General features: G+C 40.0%; 1 protein-coding gene across 2 annotated transcripts in view; it reads left to right on the forward strand.

Moving 5' to 3' along the window:
* FLNC (filamin C) overlaps positions 1–17,793 on the forward strand; it is an 86,602-nt gene that overhangs the window by 51,235 nt on the left and 17,574 nt on the right. For both annotated transcript variants that reach the window (XM_073579216.1, XM_073579217.1), the window contains exons 5-28: positions 89–207; positions 516–593; positions 724–886; positions 988–1,188; positions 3,560–3,697; positions 4,221–4,347; positions 6,214–6,350; positions 6,443–6,636; positions 7,350–7,463; positions 7,584–7,727; positions 7,981–8,104; positions 8,245–8,405; positions 8,569–8,659; positions 8,989–9,158; positions 9,728–9,845; positions 10,510–10,772; positions 12,375–12,972; positions 14,021–14,194; positions 14,525–14,687; positions 14,940–15,100; positions 15,190–15,357; positions 15,445–15,568; positions 15,971–16,127; positions 17,553–17,742. In XM_073579216.1, coding sequence (XP_073435317.1) covers positions 89–207; positions 516–593; positions 724–886; positions 988–1,188; positions 3,560–3,697; positions 4,221–4,347; positions 6,214–6,350; positions 6,443–6,636; positions 7,350–7,463; positions 7,584–7,727; positions 7,981–8,104; positions 8,245–8,405; positions 8,569–8,659; positions 8,989–9,158; positions 9,728–9,845; positions 10,510–10,772; positions 12,375–12,972; positions 14,021–14,194; positions 14,525–14,687; positions 14,940–15,100; positions 15,190–15,357; positions 15,445–15,568; positions 15,971–16,127; positions 17,553–17,742 — 4,077 coding nt within the window. The remainder of the gene's footprint in view (positions 1–88; positions 208–515; positions 594–723; positions 887–987; positions 1,189–3,559; positions 3,698–4,220; positions 4,348–6,213; positions 6,351–6,442; positions 6,637–7,349; positions 7,464–7,583; positions 7,728–7,980; positions 8,105–8,244; positions 8,406–8,568; positions 8,660–8,988; positions 9,159–9,727; positions 9,846–10,509; positions 10,773–12,374; positions 12,973–14,020; positions 14,195–14,524; positions 14,688–14,939; positions 15,101–15,189; positions 15,358–15,444; positions 15,569–15,970; positions 16,128–17,552; positions 17,743–17,793) is intronic.

The following is a 17,793-nucleotide window of genomic DNA, read 5'->3' on the forward strand; positions in this document are numbered from 1 at the left end:
CCTAATTGTGTATAATAATTATTGAAAAGTTGACATTATGTTTTTCATCCGCTACTACATGTTACATTTGGTGTTACATGTTTTTCAGGTATTGAACCCCAGGGAAACATGGTTTTGAAGCCTGCCTTTTTCACAGTGGAGACTATCGAAGCTGGTCTTGGAGAAGTGCTGGTCTTCGTAGAAGATCCTGAGGGACACACTGAGGAGGTGAAGACTAGCGATTCTAGTTGATTTACTTCTTGTTGGACATCAGGGGAGGATGACTACTAGTAATAAGTTATGAGCTAAAGATAATGCCAACTACATTTGTATGCAGCAGAATAACTCTAGATAATAATAATGACATATACAAATTTATTCTTTTTTTTTTCACTATGGGCATAAAACCTTCATAAAACCTAGAGACAGGTAGTAGCCAACTTTCTGTTACAGACAACTCCTAATAATAATAATTTGCAATTTTCCTTTGCTGTATCTAGATCTCTTAATCTGTGAATCTGTGTGTTATTTCACAGGCCAAAGTTATCCCAAATAATGACAAGAACAGAACTTACTCAGTCAGCTATGTGCCAAAGGTGGCAGGCCTCCACAAGGTAAGGCACACTCGTCTTTCACCAAGAGGTTTACTTTAATGTAATATAGTTAATACTTCACGCAATCATCCCTTCATAACTATGTGTACATATATAACCATTTACCTTGATTTCCTCTTGTGAACAATAGGTTACAGTGTTATTTGCTGGCCAGAACATTAACAAGAGCCCATTTAATGTCAATGTTGCCATGGCTCTTGGAGATGCTAACAAGGTGACAGCAAGAGGACCTGGTCTGGAACCTGTGGGAAATGTTGCAAACAAGCCTACATACTTTGATATCTACACAGCAGGTAAATGTCAGCTTTGTTTTAGGTGATAACTTTAGTGGACCATAATACAATAATATCAGTAGATGTACCGTGTATAATACAGGAATGTCTTGTATTTGTAGGTGCTGGATCTGGTGATGTTGGGGTAGTCATAGTTGATCCCCAGAACCGTCAGGACACAGTAGAAGTTATTTTGGAGGACAAAGGAGACAATATCTATCGCTGCACATACAGACCTAATATGGAGGGACCTCACAAGGTCTACATTACCTTCGCAGGAGCTCAGATCCCCAAATGTCCATATGTTGTTAACATTGCCGAAGGTGAGATGATATAATCTGTGAAATCTGAGCACAATCATTGTTGGGAACAAGCTTCCAGGTCATGTGCAGTGTCATCATTCTTCATGTTCCTAATTATTATTATTATGTGATACACCATCTTGTTGTATCTTTGATCTTTTGTTGCTAACAGTATACATTCTCAATCACTCAGAAGCAGATTAACAATTTTCATTTTTTTTTTCAACCATTCATGACATATCTGCTGACTATACATAAATACCATGGATATGAGTTCCATATAACATGATATCAGCCATAACACTATATATTTTACATTATTTAGACCTGCTTATAGTTGTATTTGACTTTTGTTTGCCATCCTAAAGAAGTCATGGAGACAACTTCTTTCCAAATGTGTTACTTTTGCTGTCCAACACTTTCCGGTACTGCTGGAGAACTATCCATTGAATTCCTTTCTCAGTCTGGACTTAGCAGTCGAAGGGCAATCCTAATAATTGTCTGACAGCAAGACACACTTATACAGACAGCTGTCAATCACAGATTAGGACCAACTTCTTTAAATACTAAGCAAGGAATAAGCAAAGATTTCAATGAAAAAAAAAAACCTTTCCTACAAATGAAATTAATCCTTTCCTACAAATGTATATATCAGTCCAATCAGCGTCTCCTTCTTCTTCATATTAATTAAACTAAATTTGCAAACTGGCAGGTTCCTTTAAATAATCTTTTTAGGAAAAGTGAAACTGACACTCAAATTTAAAAATTATTGCGGGAAAACACACACATTCATTTCCCAATAGTTTGCATGGATCATTGCATGAATGTATGGATGTAACGCGGTCCTTGTCTGCCTTTGACTATGTGTTTGTCATTGTTTGCCTGTGTAATTGGTCACTATTTTGTATGAGTAAGTACGCTGCATATTGCCGCCTTAGCTTTATATGACTTTCTCTCCCCTATGTTTCTTTGCTTTTCCAATAGCTGCGGTCTTGCCCCCGGCTCCCAGCACCCCTCCCCTTCAGGTCACCCCTCAGGCTATTGCCAACCCTCCTACTGAAAAACCTAAGAAAGTGGCTCCCCCACCTCCACCCAAACCTAAACCACGCAAGTCAAGTTAGTATGGCCTGGCAAGAGTGAATGGGCTAGAGCCTTAGCATGGCTTGCCCAGACAGAGTAGTCTAGCCTGTGCATGCAGGTCGTTTTGTGAGCTTTATATTAGACCTAGTGACAACCATTTCTTTGCATGCTGTACGCATGACCTGCCCACAGAATTGCCCACCTATTGCTTAATGGACAAACTGAATTCAATAGGAAAACTGCCACAAACTGACATAGGGCATATTGGATAAACTGTAGCATGTCCTAGGCACAACACAGCTCCTTTGCCACTGCAGTGAGAGAAATATAATTACTGGGTTATGCTCAATATTCTTCAGAAGCCTAACACTCCTCAGCCTCCTGACTTGCAGGGGTGGCAATGTACTCCTAGATTGACCATTTAGGCAATGGGCATCATGGCACCTTTGATCTGAAATAACTACTCTCCCATGTCGATGGCAGAGGGAGCTTTGCCTCTGCAGCATTGGACAAGCACAGTGACACTGGATTCAGTGATTCTGCCAGCTTCAGGGCAGCACTTACAAGCTTTATAGAAAAGAGTTTGTAATCTCTGTGCTCCTTGCCTAGGTGACCGACCTCTGCTGATAGAACGCAGAAGTGGCCAGTAACCTAGGAAACAAGTAGCAAACAATACAATTTTTAAATTCTTGGAAGTAGAGATTTTTAATAAGAGTCAAAATTGCAAAGTTGCTTTTTTTACAAGCAATATGCAAATTCAGCTATTACTGCTGACCAGAATAACCCTTTAATCTAGATCACCAGTAAGTTAGATCTGATATAGTAATATGGCTATGAGCAATTAACAAAGTGTAATTAAAACCCACTGGCCAGATTTAAAGTGGGAGACAGCAGATATTGGCAGAAATGTAATTGTCTGTGCTAGTAATGGTCTCTGTCCTCTAAAAGATTATTCCCCTTCTGTCATAGCTAAAAAAGATTTTCATGGTAATCAAGGGCAACATCAGGGATCACAGTCTTCAAATGATCGATCCAATACTCTGTCCGTGTAATGTTTGAATTTGCATGTGGCTTTGCTTTTTCATGTTATGCATATACGGAATACCCTCGAATGAGCCCATGTTATGTAACATGTCAGCATTTGCTGGGGTTCGGAGCTCGGTTAAACTAATTGCCCCTCCAGAAAAAAAACATTTTTGGTTACATTTTTGCAGTGTAAATTACAGTAACATGGCACCTACATAGTTGTGCCTTGGTTTATACTCTATATTCATGGATAGAATGCATTTTCTTTTTACTTTTTTACTTGCAGCATGTAACCCTAGTGCCTGCAGAGCTTCAGGTCGTGGACTTCAGCCAAAAGGTGTCCGTGTCAAAGAAATCGCTGATTTCAAAGTATTCACCAAAGGAGCAGGAAGTGGAGAACTGAAAGTATCAGTGAAAGGACCCAGTAAGTAGAGACACTGAAATCATACACTAGCCAAGTAGCATTATAAATAAGACTGTCCTTGATGGCTAGTAAATACAGAAGGATTTACCCATAAGATGTATTATGATCTTTTTATCGGCCTCCTAATAGCGATTTTAATGATCCCTAATTGTTAGATGTGTGTGTTTAAAATGATTAATATCCTCTCTGCTTTCAGGTAGCAGAGACCTCTGCCAATCATTACTACTAGTATCACGCCTACAGCGGTGTGGCTCACATTCCAGCGGGTACAGGGGGCACAGGGAGGAGGAGAATAAGTACCTCTTCTCATCCCTACACTCCCTTGGATGTCAGCCACACCACTGTTGGCATGATACTAATGCACTCTAGCAATGACTGACATCAGTCCAGGACTAACCGCTACCAACCGGCAGGTAGGGATCATTAGAATAGTATTTGTAGGGTGATCAAGGGTTTTTCTAACACCTCCTATAGGTAAATCCTGCAGCCAGGTTCCCTTTAAATTTATTTTCCTATTTTACAGAGGGCACAGAGGAGCCAGTAAAAGTCCGTGACGTCGGGGATGGTGTGTACGAGTGTGACTATTACCCAGTCATGCCTGGAAAGTACACTGTAACCATCACATGGGGTGGATATGCCATTCCTAGAAGGTGAGGTTAAAAGCTTTCCTGATTTCATCAATCAATAAAAAATACTATAAAATTCCATGTTCTGTCTTCAGTGTGAATAGGATTTACATGCAGTTATCTGTTCTATTATTTCTAAACACTGTTTTTCGGTGATTCCTTTGTATCACCGTTCATACTGCACCCACACAAAAAAGATACACCATTTGAAAGGTAAACTTGCCCCCTTCAGCAAGAAAATAGCCAAACAAACCACACATCCACAATTTGATCACAAAATACAGTTTAAACATTAATTTTCATAAACCTGCAGTAAAGAAAAATGACCTGCAGGTGGCACCACAGTACCCCAGAGCACACTACCAACACACTTGTAAACATGCACTGCTTTTTTGCTCATTACTTCACCCCACACACACAAATGATACACCATTTAAAAGGTAAACTTGCTCCCTTCAGCAAGAAAACAGCCAAACAAACCACACATTCATGATTGTATCACTAAATGCAGTTTAAACATTCATTTTCAGAAACCTGCAGAAAGACACAATGACCTGCAGGTGGCAGCTCAACATTTTTAGGCCTCAACTTATCAAAATAATTTATTGTATTACCAATCTACATATATATACCTGTCTGTGTTCATCAGCTCATGAAATACATTTACCTTTGCCAGCTTGCTTTTTCTGAAATTGCCTGCGCCCCCAACGACCAATGTGCAAAACGTTTGCACGGGTCAAGCTAGTGTTCTTTATATTGCAAACTACTATTTGGCATTTTACAATAATGTTACAAGATAATACAAGGAATGATATTTATGTTTTTATCGGCCCTAGTTCTGCAATCATTTCTCTTTGCACTTTTGGACTAATGCAGAGATCCCCAACCTTCCTGACCTTGAGAGCCACATTCAGCTCTCAAGAGAGGGGCGCGAGCTACATTAAGCTCTGAGAGAGTGTCGCGAGCCACAGTCAGCTCTTCTCAGCTGGGTCTCGAGCCACATCCAATTTATATGCCCCACTCACAGTAATGATACCCAGAACCCCCTATTACTGGTATAATGACAGCCAAAACTTTTCCACTGAAATTACAGGTAGTTACAGGTAAAAATTAAAGGTAGTATGCCAAGCTCCAGGGTTTCCTATCTTACAACCATTCAGATCTGCTCTTCTGTGCACGGCTACACACAAAAGTCACCATCTAGAGATCTACTCTTAAAGGGAATCTGTCACCCCTTTTTTGAGATATCATTCAATTGTGTGTCACATAAGGATTCTCTTAGTACTTTTGCTTCCTCCTGACCCCGCACCTTTCATGCATAAATACCTTGTTTATATCGGTTCAGATGTATGTAAACTGCCACGGTCTGGTCCGATGGGTGGGGCTTATTCAACTGCTCCCACCCCTGTCTTGCTCTACACTTGAAGAAATGCATAGAGCAAGACAGGGAGGGGGGGAGCAGGTGAATAAGCCCCGCCCAGCGGACCGGACAGCGACAGTTTACATACATCTGAACCGATATAAACAAGGTATTTATGCATGAAAGGTGCGGGGTCAGGGGGAAGCAAAAGTACTAAGAGAATCCTTATGTGACACACAATTGAATGATATCATTATATGATATCTCAAAAAAGGGGTGACAGATTCCCTTTAATAGCTGTTTGCTAATACTGGTGCTAATGAAACAGACCAGCAGACAGCCGCAAGCCACACATCACGGGCCTACGAGTCACGTATGGCTCTCAAGCTACAGGTTGGGGCCAATGTATGATTCTGACCCTTTCTTACCAAGTGTCATTGAGTGATTTTTTCTGTGAAATATACATGCTGTCTGTTTGTGTTATATTGTTCCATTTTCCATTCTTATGTTACCTCCTATGTTGTACACAGTCCATTTGAAGTCCATGTAAGCCCTGAAGTGGGAGCACAGAAAGTGCGAGCATGGGGTCCTGGCCTGGAAACTGGCGTGGTGGGCAAATCAGCAGATTTTGTAGTAGAAGCTATAGGCACAGAAGTTGGAACACTCGGTAAGTGTTTATGGGGATAATATGATAAAATGAATATTGAAATGTCTCATTGCACAATGTTCCTGACTGTAAAACTTACTTTGCGCCGCTAGGCTTTTCCATTGAGGGGCCCTCACAGGCAAAAATTGAATGTGATGACAAGGGAGATGGATCATGCGATGTTCGCTATTGGCCAACTGAGCCTGGAGAGTATGCCGTGCATGTGATCTGTGATGATGAAGATATCAAGGATAGCCCCTTCATTGCTCACATTCTACCAGCCAACGATAAAGCCTTTCCAGAGCGGGTAATAACCATGTGATAATGTAGTCTGTGTAAAATTTAGCATGCACATCATGGGTAGATGTATTAATTACATATGTTATGTAGGCTGAATTTCTCTTTAAATAGCTTTAGTGGTGGTATCATCAGAATTAATATCTCCATTAAGAAATCAAAAAGTGTCAAAGTGATTTTTGGACTATGATGTTTACCATTTTCTAAAGGAAGAGTTGAGTTAGTTTTCTCTTAAGATGCACATTCACCTTCCCAATTCTCTTTTCACTTCTCTCTCTCTTTTCCTCTCCTATTTCAAAGACATCACTCACACCAGCTGTCCTTTTTATAAGTTGGGGTGGGAGGGAGTGAAGGGGCCGCATTTGTCTAACTGGGTTCTGACCTTTGTAGGCTCTTCTGTTAATCCCTCGTTCCTTTCCAAACATAATATATTATATGACTCGAAAACTATTACTAGCATCAAAGAGAGAGAGAATATATCTCCAACTCACAAGCAAGAGCTGACCATGGACCCGTGGGGCATCCCGTCATGGAGACAGAGCTTATCCAGCAATGGATTACTGAAAGCATACATTGGGTCTTTCTCTGAGATGAGTCTAGTAAAACACAAATTGTCTGCTTAACGGGAACAAATAATAGTTGCACAAGTGGTCCCCAAGGTTTTTCTTCATAGTGCAATAAATATTTTTGCAAGTTTACACTGTTTTATTTTTTAACTTCCAGGTGAAAGCATATGGTCCAGGCCTTGAGCCCACAGGATGCATAGTAGAACACCCTGCCGAATTCACCATTGATGCCCGTGCTGCTGGAACAGCTGAGCTGAAGATCTATGCACAGGTAGCTAAACTTTTTCTGAACAGAAGAAGCCCTGATGTAGACAAGAGATCACACATCTCATAAATATATGAATATACTAAGGATTAAATAATATATTCAACATTTCATCTTCTCTTTCAGGATGCAGAGGGAACACCCATTGACATTAAGATCAAAGACAATGGAGATAACACATATGTGTGTGTTTATGTACCAATCAAACCAATCAAACACACCATCATCATCTCATGGGGAGGTGTTAATATCCCCAACAGCCCATACCGGGTGAGGCTATGTTGAATGCAGGGGTGGACTTACCATTGGTGCAATCAGTGCAGCTGCAAAGGGGGCCAAGAGATAAAGGGGCCCACATCCAATTCCAAAACAGCTGTCACAGACATGGAAAGGGGACATTGTACTGTTCTTGCAAGAGGCCCTCTTCAGTCTGTGCCCACCATTGGTTGGATTGGATTGTGTTTTGCATTTGTTCATACCTTAGTATTGTTGAATATTGTCCTTTCCTCCTATATTTTATCAGGTGTCAGTGGGTGAAGGCAGTCACCCCAGCAAAGTTAAAGTTTATGGACCTGGTGTTGAAAAGACAGGCCTAAAAGCCAATGAGCCAACGTATTTCACTGTGGACTGCAGTGAGGCTGGACAAGGTGTGTGAATTCTAATCGCAATTAAAAGCTATAATAACACCTAATCTTGGACAATTTGTTGGAAAACTTCATCTAAAAGATTTCTATATTTAACATCTTTTACTCAAGCATATAATTATGGTTATTTAATTTATCTACAGGGGATGTCAGCATTGGTATTAAATGTGCCCCTGGTGTGGTGGGACCAGCCGAAGCGGATATTGATTTTGACATAATTAAAAATGATAATGATACATTCACTGTGAAATACACTCCACCAGGAGCTGGGAGATACACCATCATGGTCTTATTCGCTGACCAGGTAAGAGCAAACCAATGCTTCACTACTATGTAATAATAAAATCTGACTTCTAGAAATTAGTATATAAAACTCTTAGTCTACTTCAAGACCTGATAACAAGAGGTGACAATATTATAAGCTTTCTCATCCAATTACCCATTATTGAATGTATTGTGTTCTACAGGAAATACCAATTAGCCCCTTCCGAGTCAAGGTAGACCCATCCCATGATGCTACCAAAGTGAAAGCTGAAGGACCAGGGCTCAACCGCATAGGTAATGTATATCATTACTTATTATTAGGAGGGTGAACTATAAAAATGGCGTAGTGAAGTGTTGGGATAAATACATTGACTAGATATTGTTATTAGTAATCCTACACTGCATATTTTTTAGAGTAAAAATTTTTTCTACGCACGATGTGCATTATTAACTGTGCATATGTACGGTACATTTGTGTGCGTATATATATATATATATATATATATATTTGTGTGTGTATATACAATATACATATAATTCCCTTTTTATTTTCTTTCTATCAACATATGATAGTAGATTGAAAAAATAAAGTGCCACATAACACGTCTTTTTTTTCCATACAGGAGTGGAAGTTGGTAAGCCCACTCATTTCACAGTGTACACCAAGGGTGCTGGAAAGGCAAAGCTGGATGTTCAGTTTACTGGAACCATAAAGGCCGAGGTTGTTCAAGACTTTGAAATCATTGACAACCATGACTACTCATACACTGTGAAGTATACAGCTGTGCAGCAGGTATGAGCTAGGTTTTGATTAATCTTGCGTTTCTAGAAGGTTTCAAAGTATTAGCCAACAATGATCTGGTTAAAGTCTTGCAAAATTTTATTAACATCCGATGTACAAAAAAATCAGCTTTCAGATGCTCCATATAAACATGACGTAGACTCTGACAATATAGGTAACACACAGATAACTTTCCAGTCCAGGCCACGGGTTTCTGATCTATCTGGTCCTCAGGTCAGAAACGTGTTGGTGGAAAGCTACTTGATGTCACTATTGTTATTATCTACAAGCTGCTTGTGAGGAGCTACTGAACACTGGATCTTTTACATTGGAAATTAATAAAACTTGCAAGATTTTAATTAGCGTATCGAGTGAAGGCTAATACTTTGGATTTACTGCATGTGTTCGCTGTACGAGTGAAAATACCGTTCACCGACTAAGTGAGCTGACTAAAGTTTTTCTACATTTTCAGTGTGCATGGGTTAGTTGATGGCTATTGCTTTCTTTCTTGATATAGCTGGTAGCACATGGAAAGATATCTGTAAATGTAATAACACTGGCATATTCTTTTGCTTTAACAGGGAAACATAAGCATCTCAGTAACCTACGGAGGGGATCCTATCCCAAAGAGTCCTTTTATTGTCAACGTGGCTCCCCCTCTCGATCTTGGCAGGGTTAAAGTGCAAGGACTTAACAACAGTAAGTGACAACTTAACAAGAAGGACTTTCCTTAGGTTACTGTTCACATCTTAAATGGATGTCTAAGACTACTTTCACACATCAGTTTTTTGCCGTCAGGCAGGATCCGGCTATTTTTAGAAAAAACGGATCCGGCATAAATTTTCGAGAACTGTAGAAACGGATCCGTTTTTTTGCTGGATCCGTCTAGCAGGTTATATCTGTTTCCTGGGGGCTGGCCAATTGGATCTGAGCATGCGCAGACTTAAAAAAACGGATCCGGTGGCTGGATCCGTCTTTTTCTGGATCCGGCGCATTCCGGCGCCCATAGACTTTCATTGTAGCAAAAAGCTGGAAGCGCCGGATCCGGCGCCTCCGGCTTTTTCACCGGAGACAAAAAACGTTACAGTAGCCGATTTTTCCAGACGCCGGAATGAGACAAGTAGCCGGATCCGGCAAAAAACGGATGAAACGCAATGCCATCCGGCGCGATCCGGCGCTAATGCAAGTCAATGGGGGAAAACTGGATCCGGCATTGCTTTTTGCCGGATCCAGTTTTACAAAAAAAAGCCGGATTGCGCCTGACGGCAAAAAACTGATGTGTGAAAGAGGCCTAAAACACATTTATGCTCTTCTCCATCTTTTTCTTTGCATGTAATATGGTGCTTTGCTTTCAATCAAACAGAGGTGGATGTCGGAAAGGATCAGGAATTCTCTATTAACACAAGTGGAGCCGGCGGTCAAGGCAAGGTAGATGTGAAGATAACATCTCCATCACGTCGACCAATTCCCTGCAAAGTGGAGACTGGAGTCACCAGTGAAATCCACACTGTAAAGTATATGCCTCCTGAGGAGGGACCATACAAGGTGGACATTAGCTATGATGGCCATCCTGTGCCAGGAAGCCCATTCTCCGTGGAGGCAGTAATGCCCCCAGATCCTTCTAAGGTAATTTAGTGTTGTTTTTTAATTGTTATATTTTTGCTATAAAGGGGTATTCCTAGCTCCAATATGTAGAAGGTGTAATAATAATATTAACAAATGTCTCCAATTAGAAATGTAGTATAGTTCTTCTCATTTGTTATGTCACTAACCTTATGTGCAGGACATTGCAGTAGTTTAGGTGTCCATAGTTACAACCACTAACAGCTAACTGTCACTATATGAGTGTTTGTTACCATGGACACCTAAGCTACTGCAATGCTTATCACATGAGGTAAGCGCAATAGTTAATCAGAAGAACTACACTACATTTGTAATTGGAGGTATTTACTAATATTATTATTATTACACCTACTAAATATTGGGATACGATCTTGGAGATATAACTACCCCTTTAAATGCCTTGCTATTTTCTATAACTGAGTTTTGATTTTTCTATACATTACTTATTCTCTGAATCCACAGTATTTCTAATATCGCTGCTCTATCTACATTATTTTAATTTGTTGGATCTTTGTAATCCTTCTCTCTTGCTCTTCTTCATTTCTGGCACGTGCATGTTTTTAGCCATATGTTTCTCATTCTTGTGTGTGCAACATGCAGGGTGAGTGTCAGGCCAGAGCAGCCAAAAAAGGAGGGGGACAACATCTATGTTCAAATAAACCCCTGGTTAAGATATGGAAACAGCCCCAAGGGAAACAGATTCAGGAATGGAGAATGAATACCCCAATACGTATCACATTTACTGCATTTCCCATACATTATTACTTCTGGCAACTTATCATGGCTGATCATCTTAAGAAAAATGCAGAGTAAAGGACCTGTCCCTTGACGCTAATACAATGAGACTGGAGGGTGTTTGTGCTGTATGGTCACTGGATTAAAAGATACTTATGTAATGCAATTACAATATTCCTAAAACAGACCCTATTGTAAAAATGGCTGAATGATGACATCTGGGAAATCCGTATGGAACGGACCTCACTATGATTGTTCCTGTTTGGTAGGGAATCTTCAATACTAAACATGAAGCTTGCTGTAGCAGTCACACATCTTTTCACAGTCACCATTTCTATCCATTTCTATCCAGATGTGCCTGTTTCATTATTGCCGCTTGCAGAGAAATGTGGGTTTAGATTTGGACAGACATGCTGTAGTTATTTCCCAATTTACTTAGTTTGTTCCAGGATCCTATAATTCATTTCAAGCATGTGTAAAACATCAGGTCTTAAGGAGTTAAAGGAAATAACTAAATTTACTGCAAGTTAATGAAATAGAGAACATAATAGTACAATCAGTGAGACGGCACACTGAAAGTCTGTGATGAAACCAAGGCAGCTCAGTCTGGGTATTTGATTATTGGGGTTTCTGGCCTTGAATGGTACTGCTGCTCTCTCCCGTTCATTTGAATAGGAAAGAGATGCAGTATCATTTCTGGCCACTTCACAATGTATGTAGTAGTGCCAGTTTTAGTGCGCTGCAGTCCCTTCAATCATCCAATTGGTGGGATACAATCTTCCGATCTGATAATGATGACCTATCCTAAAAAATGGAATACCCCTTTAAGCATTTACATAACATCATACTTGATTTTACCTTTTCACCTAGGTTCGTGCCTATGGACCAGGGCTGAAAGGAGGGTTTGTGGGTAAGCCAGCACCGTTTGCCATTGACACCAAAGGAGCTGGTACAGGAGGTCTAGGCCTGACAGTAGAAGGACCATGTGAAGCCAAGATTGAATGCCAGGATAATGGAGACGGCTCTTGTTCTGTTTCATACCTCCCAACAGAGCCAGGAGAGTATTCTATCAATATCCTGTTTGCAGATGCCCACATCCCTGGTTCACCTTTCAAGGCTGACATTAGGCCTGTATTTGATCCCAGCAAAGTGACTGCAAGTGGACCTGGCTTAGAAAGGGGGAAGGCTGGTGAGGTGGCCACCTTTACAGTGGACTGCTCGAAAGCTGGTGATGCTGAGCTCACCATTGAGATCCTGTCAGATTCAGGGGCTAAAGCTGAGGTTCTCATTCAAAATAACAGTGATGGCACCTACAGTATTACATACATCCCATCATGCCCTGGGGCTTACACCATCACAATCAAATATGGAGGACATGCAGTGCCAAAGTTTCCAGTCCAGGTCAATGTGGAACCAGCTGTGGACACCAGTGGAGTGAAGGTTTACGGCCCAGGGGTAGAGCCCAGAGGTAAGGATGCTGTATCACCCAATATAATACACTTTGTAAGTCTAATACTGTAAAATAGCTTTAGTACGACTGCAATTTATAATATAGTGGACAGATTCAGCTTGCATTTCTGATATTCCTATTTATAACATCAGGTAGTGTTGCTGGGAGAAAGTTACTATATTCACATATGCAATCACTCTGGAGCAGAGTACTTATAGGGTATGTCTAGTTCTAGAAGCCAATACAAATAGATATATACAGGGGATGCAATTCATGCAATAATGTGCTTCACATTTTATTATGAGTTACCTGCTATGTATAGTCCAGACCAAAATTTAGAGCTCTGCTAGTAGTCATTGGGAACAGTCTGTGAGCTCGTCGTCACACTTATCCCTATCGGCTTAACAGAGCTTCTATAATGCAGGATGACAGTTAGCAGTTCCTACATTAGATAACTATGCAGCGCCTGGTCGAAAGAGGGCACAATGCAGAATATAAATCTGTGCATACACTAAAGTAGCACAAGATAGTGAGAGATTTCTATCTCAAAGGTTACAAATGCAAATGCAACTCAAATTATATTTCAGGCTTACAGAGGACAAGTCACCAGGACCTAGTTAATTATCCTCTTTTCTCAGCTCTATATAGAAATAGGAAGTCTCTTGTCCCTGCATTTATCATCCCCCTCTTCAATTCCTGCCCTAGTTGTACCCTGCTCCCTCCTGTCAGGGACTTTTGCAGTGACTCATGACTCATGCAGGGAAAATTGACCTCCTATTGCTACATAGCGCTTCAAAGGATTCAGCTAGTCAGTTTAAAATCATGTCATGTCATAGACCTAAAGGAAAAGAGAAGAATTAGCTGTAGAAAGGCAAAATGAGCAATTGTAAGTACACAGCGCTATATAATTTGGTGATTGAAGTATATTAAAGGGATAAAAACTTTGATGGGAGGAGGGCTTTTTTAATAAAGCCTTGCTTCCTTATGAGGACACATTTTTCTATTCGTATTAGTACAGGAATACATGGGGAAGACATTGTTAATTATTTTTCTTTCCTTCCGTCAGGTGTACTGCGTGAGGTCACTACAGAATTTACCGTGGATGCTCGCTCATTGACGAAGACTGGTGGTAGTCATGTGACCACCCGCATCATCAGCCCTTCTGGTGCTGTGACTGAAAGCTTTATAACTGATAATGGGGATGGCACATATCATGTGCAGTATACCGCTTACGAGGATGGTAAGATCCAAGTCTAACTTATAGTCGTGGAATGTTATTTCTGAATGTTCTTTAATTTTACTTTGTTGTTGTTTTGAAATATTTAATGTAAAAGCAGAGATGAATGCAATAATCCTATATAATGGCGTTAGTAGAAAACATGCAATTTGCAGTTCATTGGCAAATGTCAAAAATCCCTAATGAACATATAAGTTTTTTCTTAATTCAACCACTGTGTTATATTTAGTGAGAAGCATCAAATGATTATTGATTAGATTACTATAGCTTCTCTTATTGCTATAACATTCTGTTCTGTAGACAACTTTTCACCACGATCTTCTTAACAAACAGGTATACATTTGGTAGAGGTACTATATGATGAAGTTCCAGTGCCTAAGAGCCCATTCCGTGTCCCTGTAACTGAGGGCTGTGATCCATCCCGTGTTCGAGCATATGGCCCCGGGCTAGAAGGTGGTCTTCTTAACAAGTCTAACCGCTTCACTGTAGAAACAAGGTACGGACAATGCTTAGCAAGCACATAGCTTAAAGTTCTACTTTTATACTTCACAGTTTCCAGATTTGTAGTCACTGCTTATATTCAGTGTCCATAAACCAGTTAATAGTTTTGTTAAGTGTCCAATAGTTCTATATTATGCTTCAGAAAATAGAGTAACTTTTATTACACTTGTTATGCTACATTTATTAAGATAATCCAAAAATCTGCATACTTCCTAGAATACTGAATCCATTTTTTCTCCTACTACAGGGGTGCTGGCACTGGTGGCCTTGGACTGGCAATTGAAGGTCCTTCTGAAGCAAAAATGTCATGTAAGGACAATAAAGATGGTAGCTGCAGTGTGGAATATATCCCTTTCACACCCGGAGATTATGATGTCAACATCACTTTTGGTGGGCGACCAATCCCAGGTAGAGTTAATGCGACATTTTCTTTTATAATGAAAAAACATGAAGTTTTGAGTCTGTAGATGTGGGATGACGGTTATTGCCTCTTGCAGGAAGTCCTTTCCGTGTTCCAGTAAAGGAGGTGGTAGACCCTAGCAAAGTAAAATGTTCTGGTCCTGGCTTGGGGGCTGGTGTTAGAGCCCATGTTCCCCAGACCTTCACTGTAGACTGCAGCAAGGCTGGACTGGCACCTCTTGAAGTTTTGGTGCATGGACCATCAGGTACTAATTAGCAATAAAGTACTAAACTGAAAAAGAGAATATTTGATGGAAAAATAAAAATTCTCTATCTTGTATGGAATTCTATAGGTTTGGCAGAGCCAGTAGATGTACGCGATAACGGTGATGGAACTCACACTGTAAATTATACACCTGCCACAGATGGCCCATACACCGTATCTGTGAAATATGCGGACCAGGAGGTGCCACGAAGGTAACGTAAGAGGAAGATGACCTCTCACCAGGCTAAAAGTTGCCAGGTTTTACTCTTTATTCCTGTTGTTCCCCCTGTGTATGTACCTTTTTATTTACTTTTAATTTTTATGGTTTTTACAAGTGGGCATGGCTCATAGGATTCTCTGGAGCATAGCTGTAGGCTGCCCTGGGAAATTACCCTGTGAGCATTGTTCCATAAGATAAGACCATAAAAATGAGCACTAAATGACAAAATCATATCTCTGGGACTATATGGTGGATTTTTAAAAAAGAAGCAAACAAAATAGAACACTGCTGAGCAGTTGGAATAAAGCAAGAATAAACACTGGACACTTTTGGCCTGATGACAGTAGCACTTTAAGCTTTTTAAGCCTTTGACGTGATATATATTTGTATACAGCCCCTTCAAGATCAAGGTACTGCCTACTCATGATGCAAGCAAAGTGCGTGCCAGTGGCCCAGGTCTCAACACCGCAGGCATCCCAGCCAGCTTGCCTGTTGAGTTTACCATTGATGCTCGTGATGCTGGCGAGGGACTACTGACTGTTCAGATTCTGGTGAGTACAATGCTTTATAGAAAGTTCACAGTAACTAAATTTCTTGCAGTACTTGTTTCATGTTACCACAACATTTGTAAGTGAAGTTTAGAATGCTAAGAAATCAAGATTCTAAGAAGGTTTTATAAACTTTTTTTTCTGCCTTTTACAGTGTCTTAAAATAGTTAACAGAAATACTGCTTATCTAGGAACACAATCCCTGTCCATATGGTATATTTATAAGAACAAGTGACCCCATTGAGGGCTTCTGGAGCAGCTGGGAGATCTGTACATCCCGTTAGAATGAGCTCATTCATATTTTAGCACTGCTGAGAGTGACAGTATGTCTCCACCTAGTGGAAACAAGGGGAGATTCTTCAGACTTCAGGTTAAAAAATAGGAGCAAATTAAAAAAAAAAAGATATTTTAACAAAAGAAACACCTCAAGTGTGCTATAATTTTAATCCATAGCATGCAGCCTTTATAGGAAATCTAATAGCTGGTATGCTTGGTAGTTAATTGCTTTTGTTTAGTTTTACTACTTCTATATCACTTCAATATTTATTCATCCTATTTTATTCAGACTTCAGGTTAAAAAATAGTAACAAATTAAATAAAATGATATTTTAACAAAAGAAACCCCTCAAGTGTGCTATAGTTTTAATCCATAGTCCGCAGCCTTTAGAGGAAATCTACAATAGCTGGTATGCTCGGTAGTAATTTTGTTTAGGTTTACTACTTCTTCTATATCCCTTCAATTTATTTATTCATCCTATTTATGTAGCATATTTTAACACAATCTCCTGTATGACATATTTAAAGGTCTGATGTGATCTAATCTATTAGGTGTCTAGGTTGCCTCACTCATAATTTTATGGGCATTAATATGAGTTGTACAATTTCAGCAAATGTAGTATTTGAAAACATTTACACTTTTAACAAAAAATTGAATAGAAAAGCGCCCACTCTGATTACTCATAGACCAATGTAGTCCACTGATGGTTCACATTAAATAGGTGGAAATGTAATGGAGAACTTTACGCTCAGTCAATACAAGAATTAATCCTCAGCTAAGAGTCACCATCTGGCAACAGTGACAAATTCACACCAGCATTAGTGAGTCACACATATCTGGATACGTGATATCTTGCAGACAGAAAGGGTACCTTGACATCGTTTGGACATAAGTAAAGAAGTTGAGGGGTTACTATTAGTTAGGCGTAGCAGTATCTAAAGTGGTGTTTGCATGGAAATGGGGAAATATGAAGATGTGTAACAAGACTGGGATTTAAGAGTTGGAATACTTATTGCTGCTAGACAGTGGCATTTAATTAGTCAATAAGGGATATATTTGTATGATTTTTTTTCCGTATACGGTAATTAGTTTCACAAATTTTGATTGTACATAGAAAATAAAATTTTTATTACATTTTTTTCTGTCCACAGGATCCGGAAGGAAAGCCAAAGAAAGCTAATATTCGGGGAAATGGAGATGGTACCTACACAGTGTCTTATGTGCCAGACATGGCAGGACGATACACTATTACCATTAAGTATGGTGGTGATGAAATTCCCTACTCTCCTTTCCGAATTCACGCCGTTCCTACTGGAGATGCCAGCAAGTGTTTAGTGACAGGTGCGCTCCAATCTAAAAATCTTTGAACATCTCTGCAGAATATGTTAGTGC

Source organism: Dendrobates tinctorius, unplaced genomic scaffold, assembly GCF_039654945.1.
Source record: "Dendrobates tinctorius isolate UK_male_01 unplaced genomic scaffold, ASM3965494v1 ptg000062l, whole genome shotgun sequence".
Lineage (NCBI taxonomy): Eukaryota > Metazoa > Chordata > Amphibia > Anura > Dendrobatidae > Dendrobates > Dendrobates tinctorius.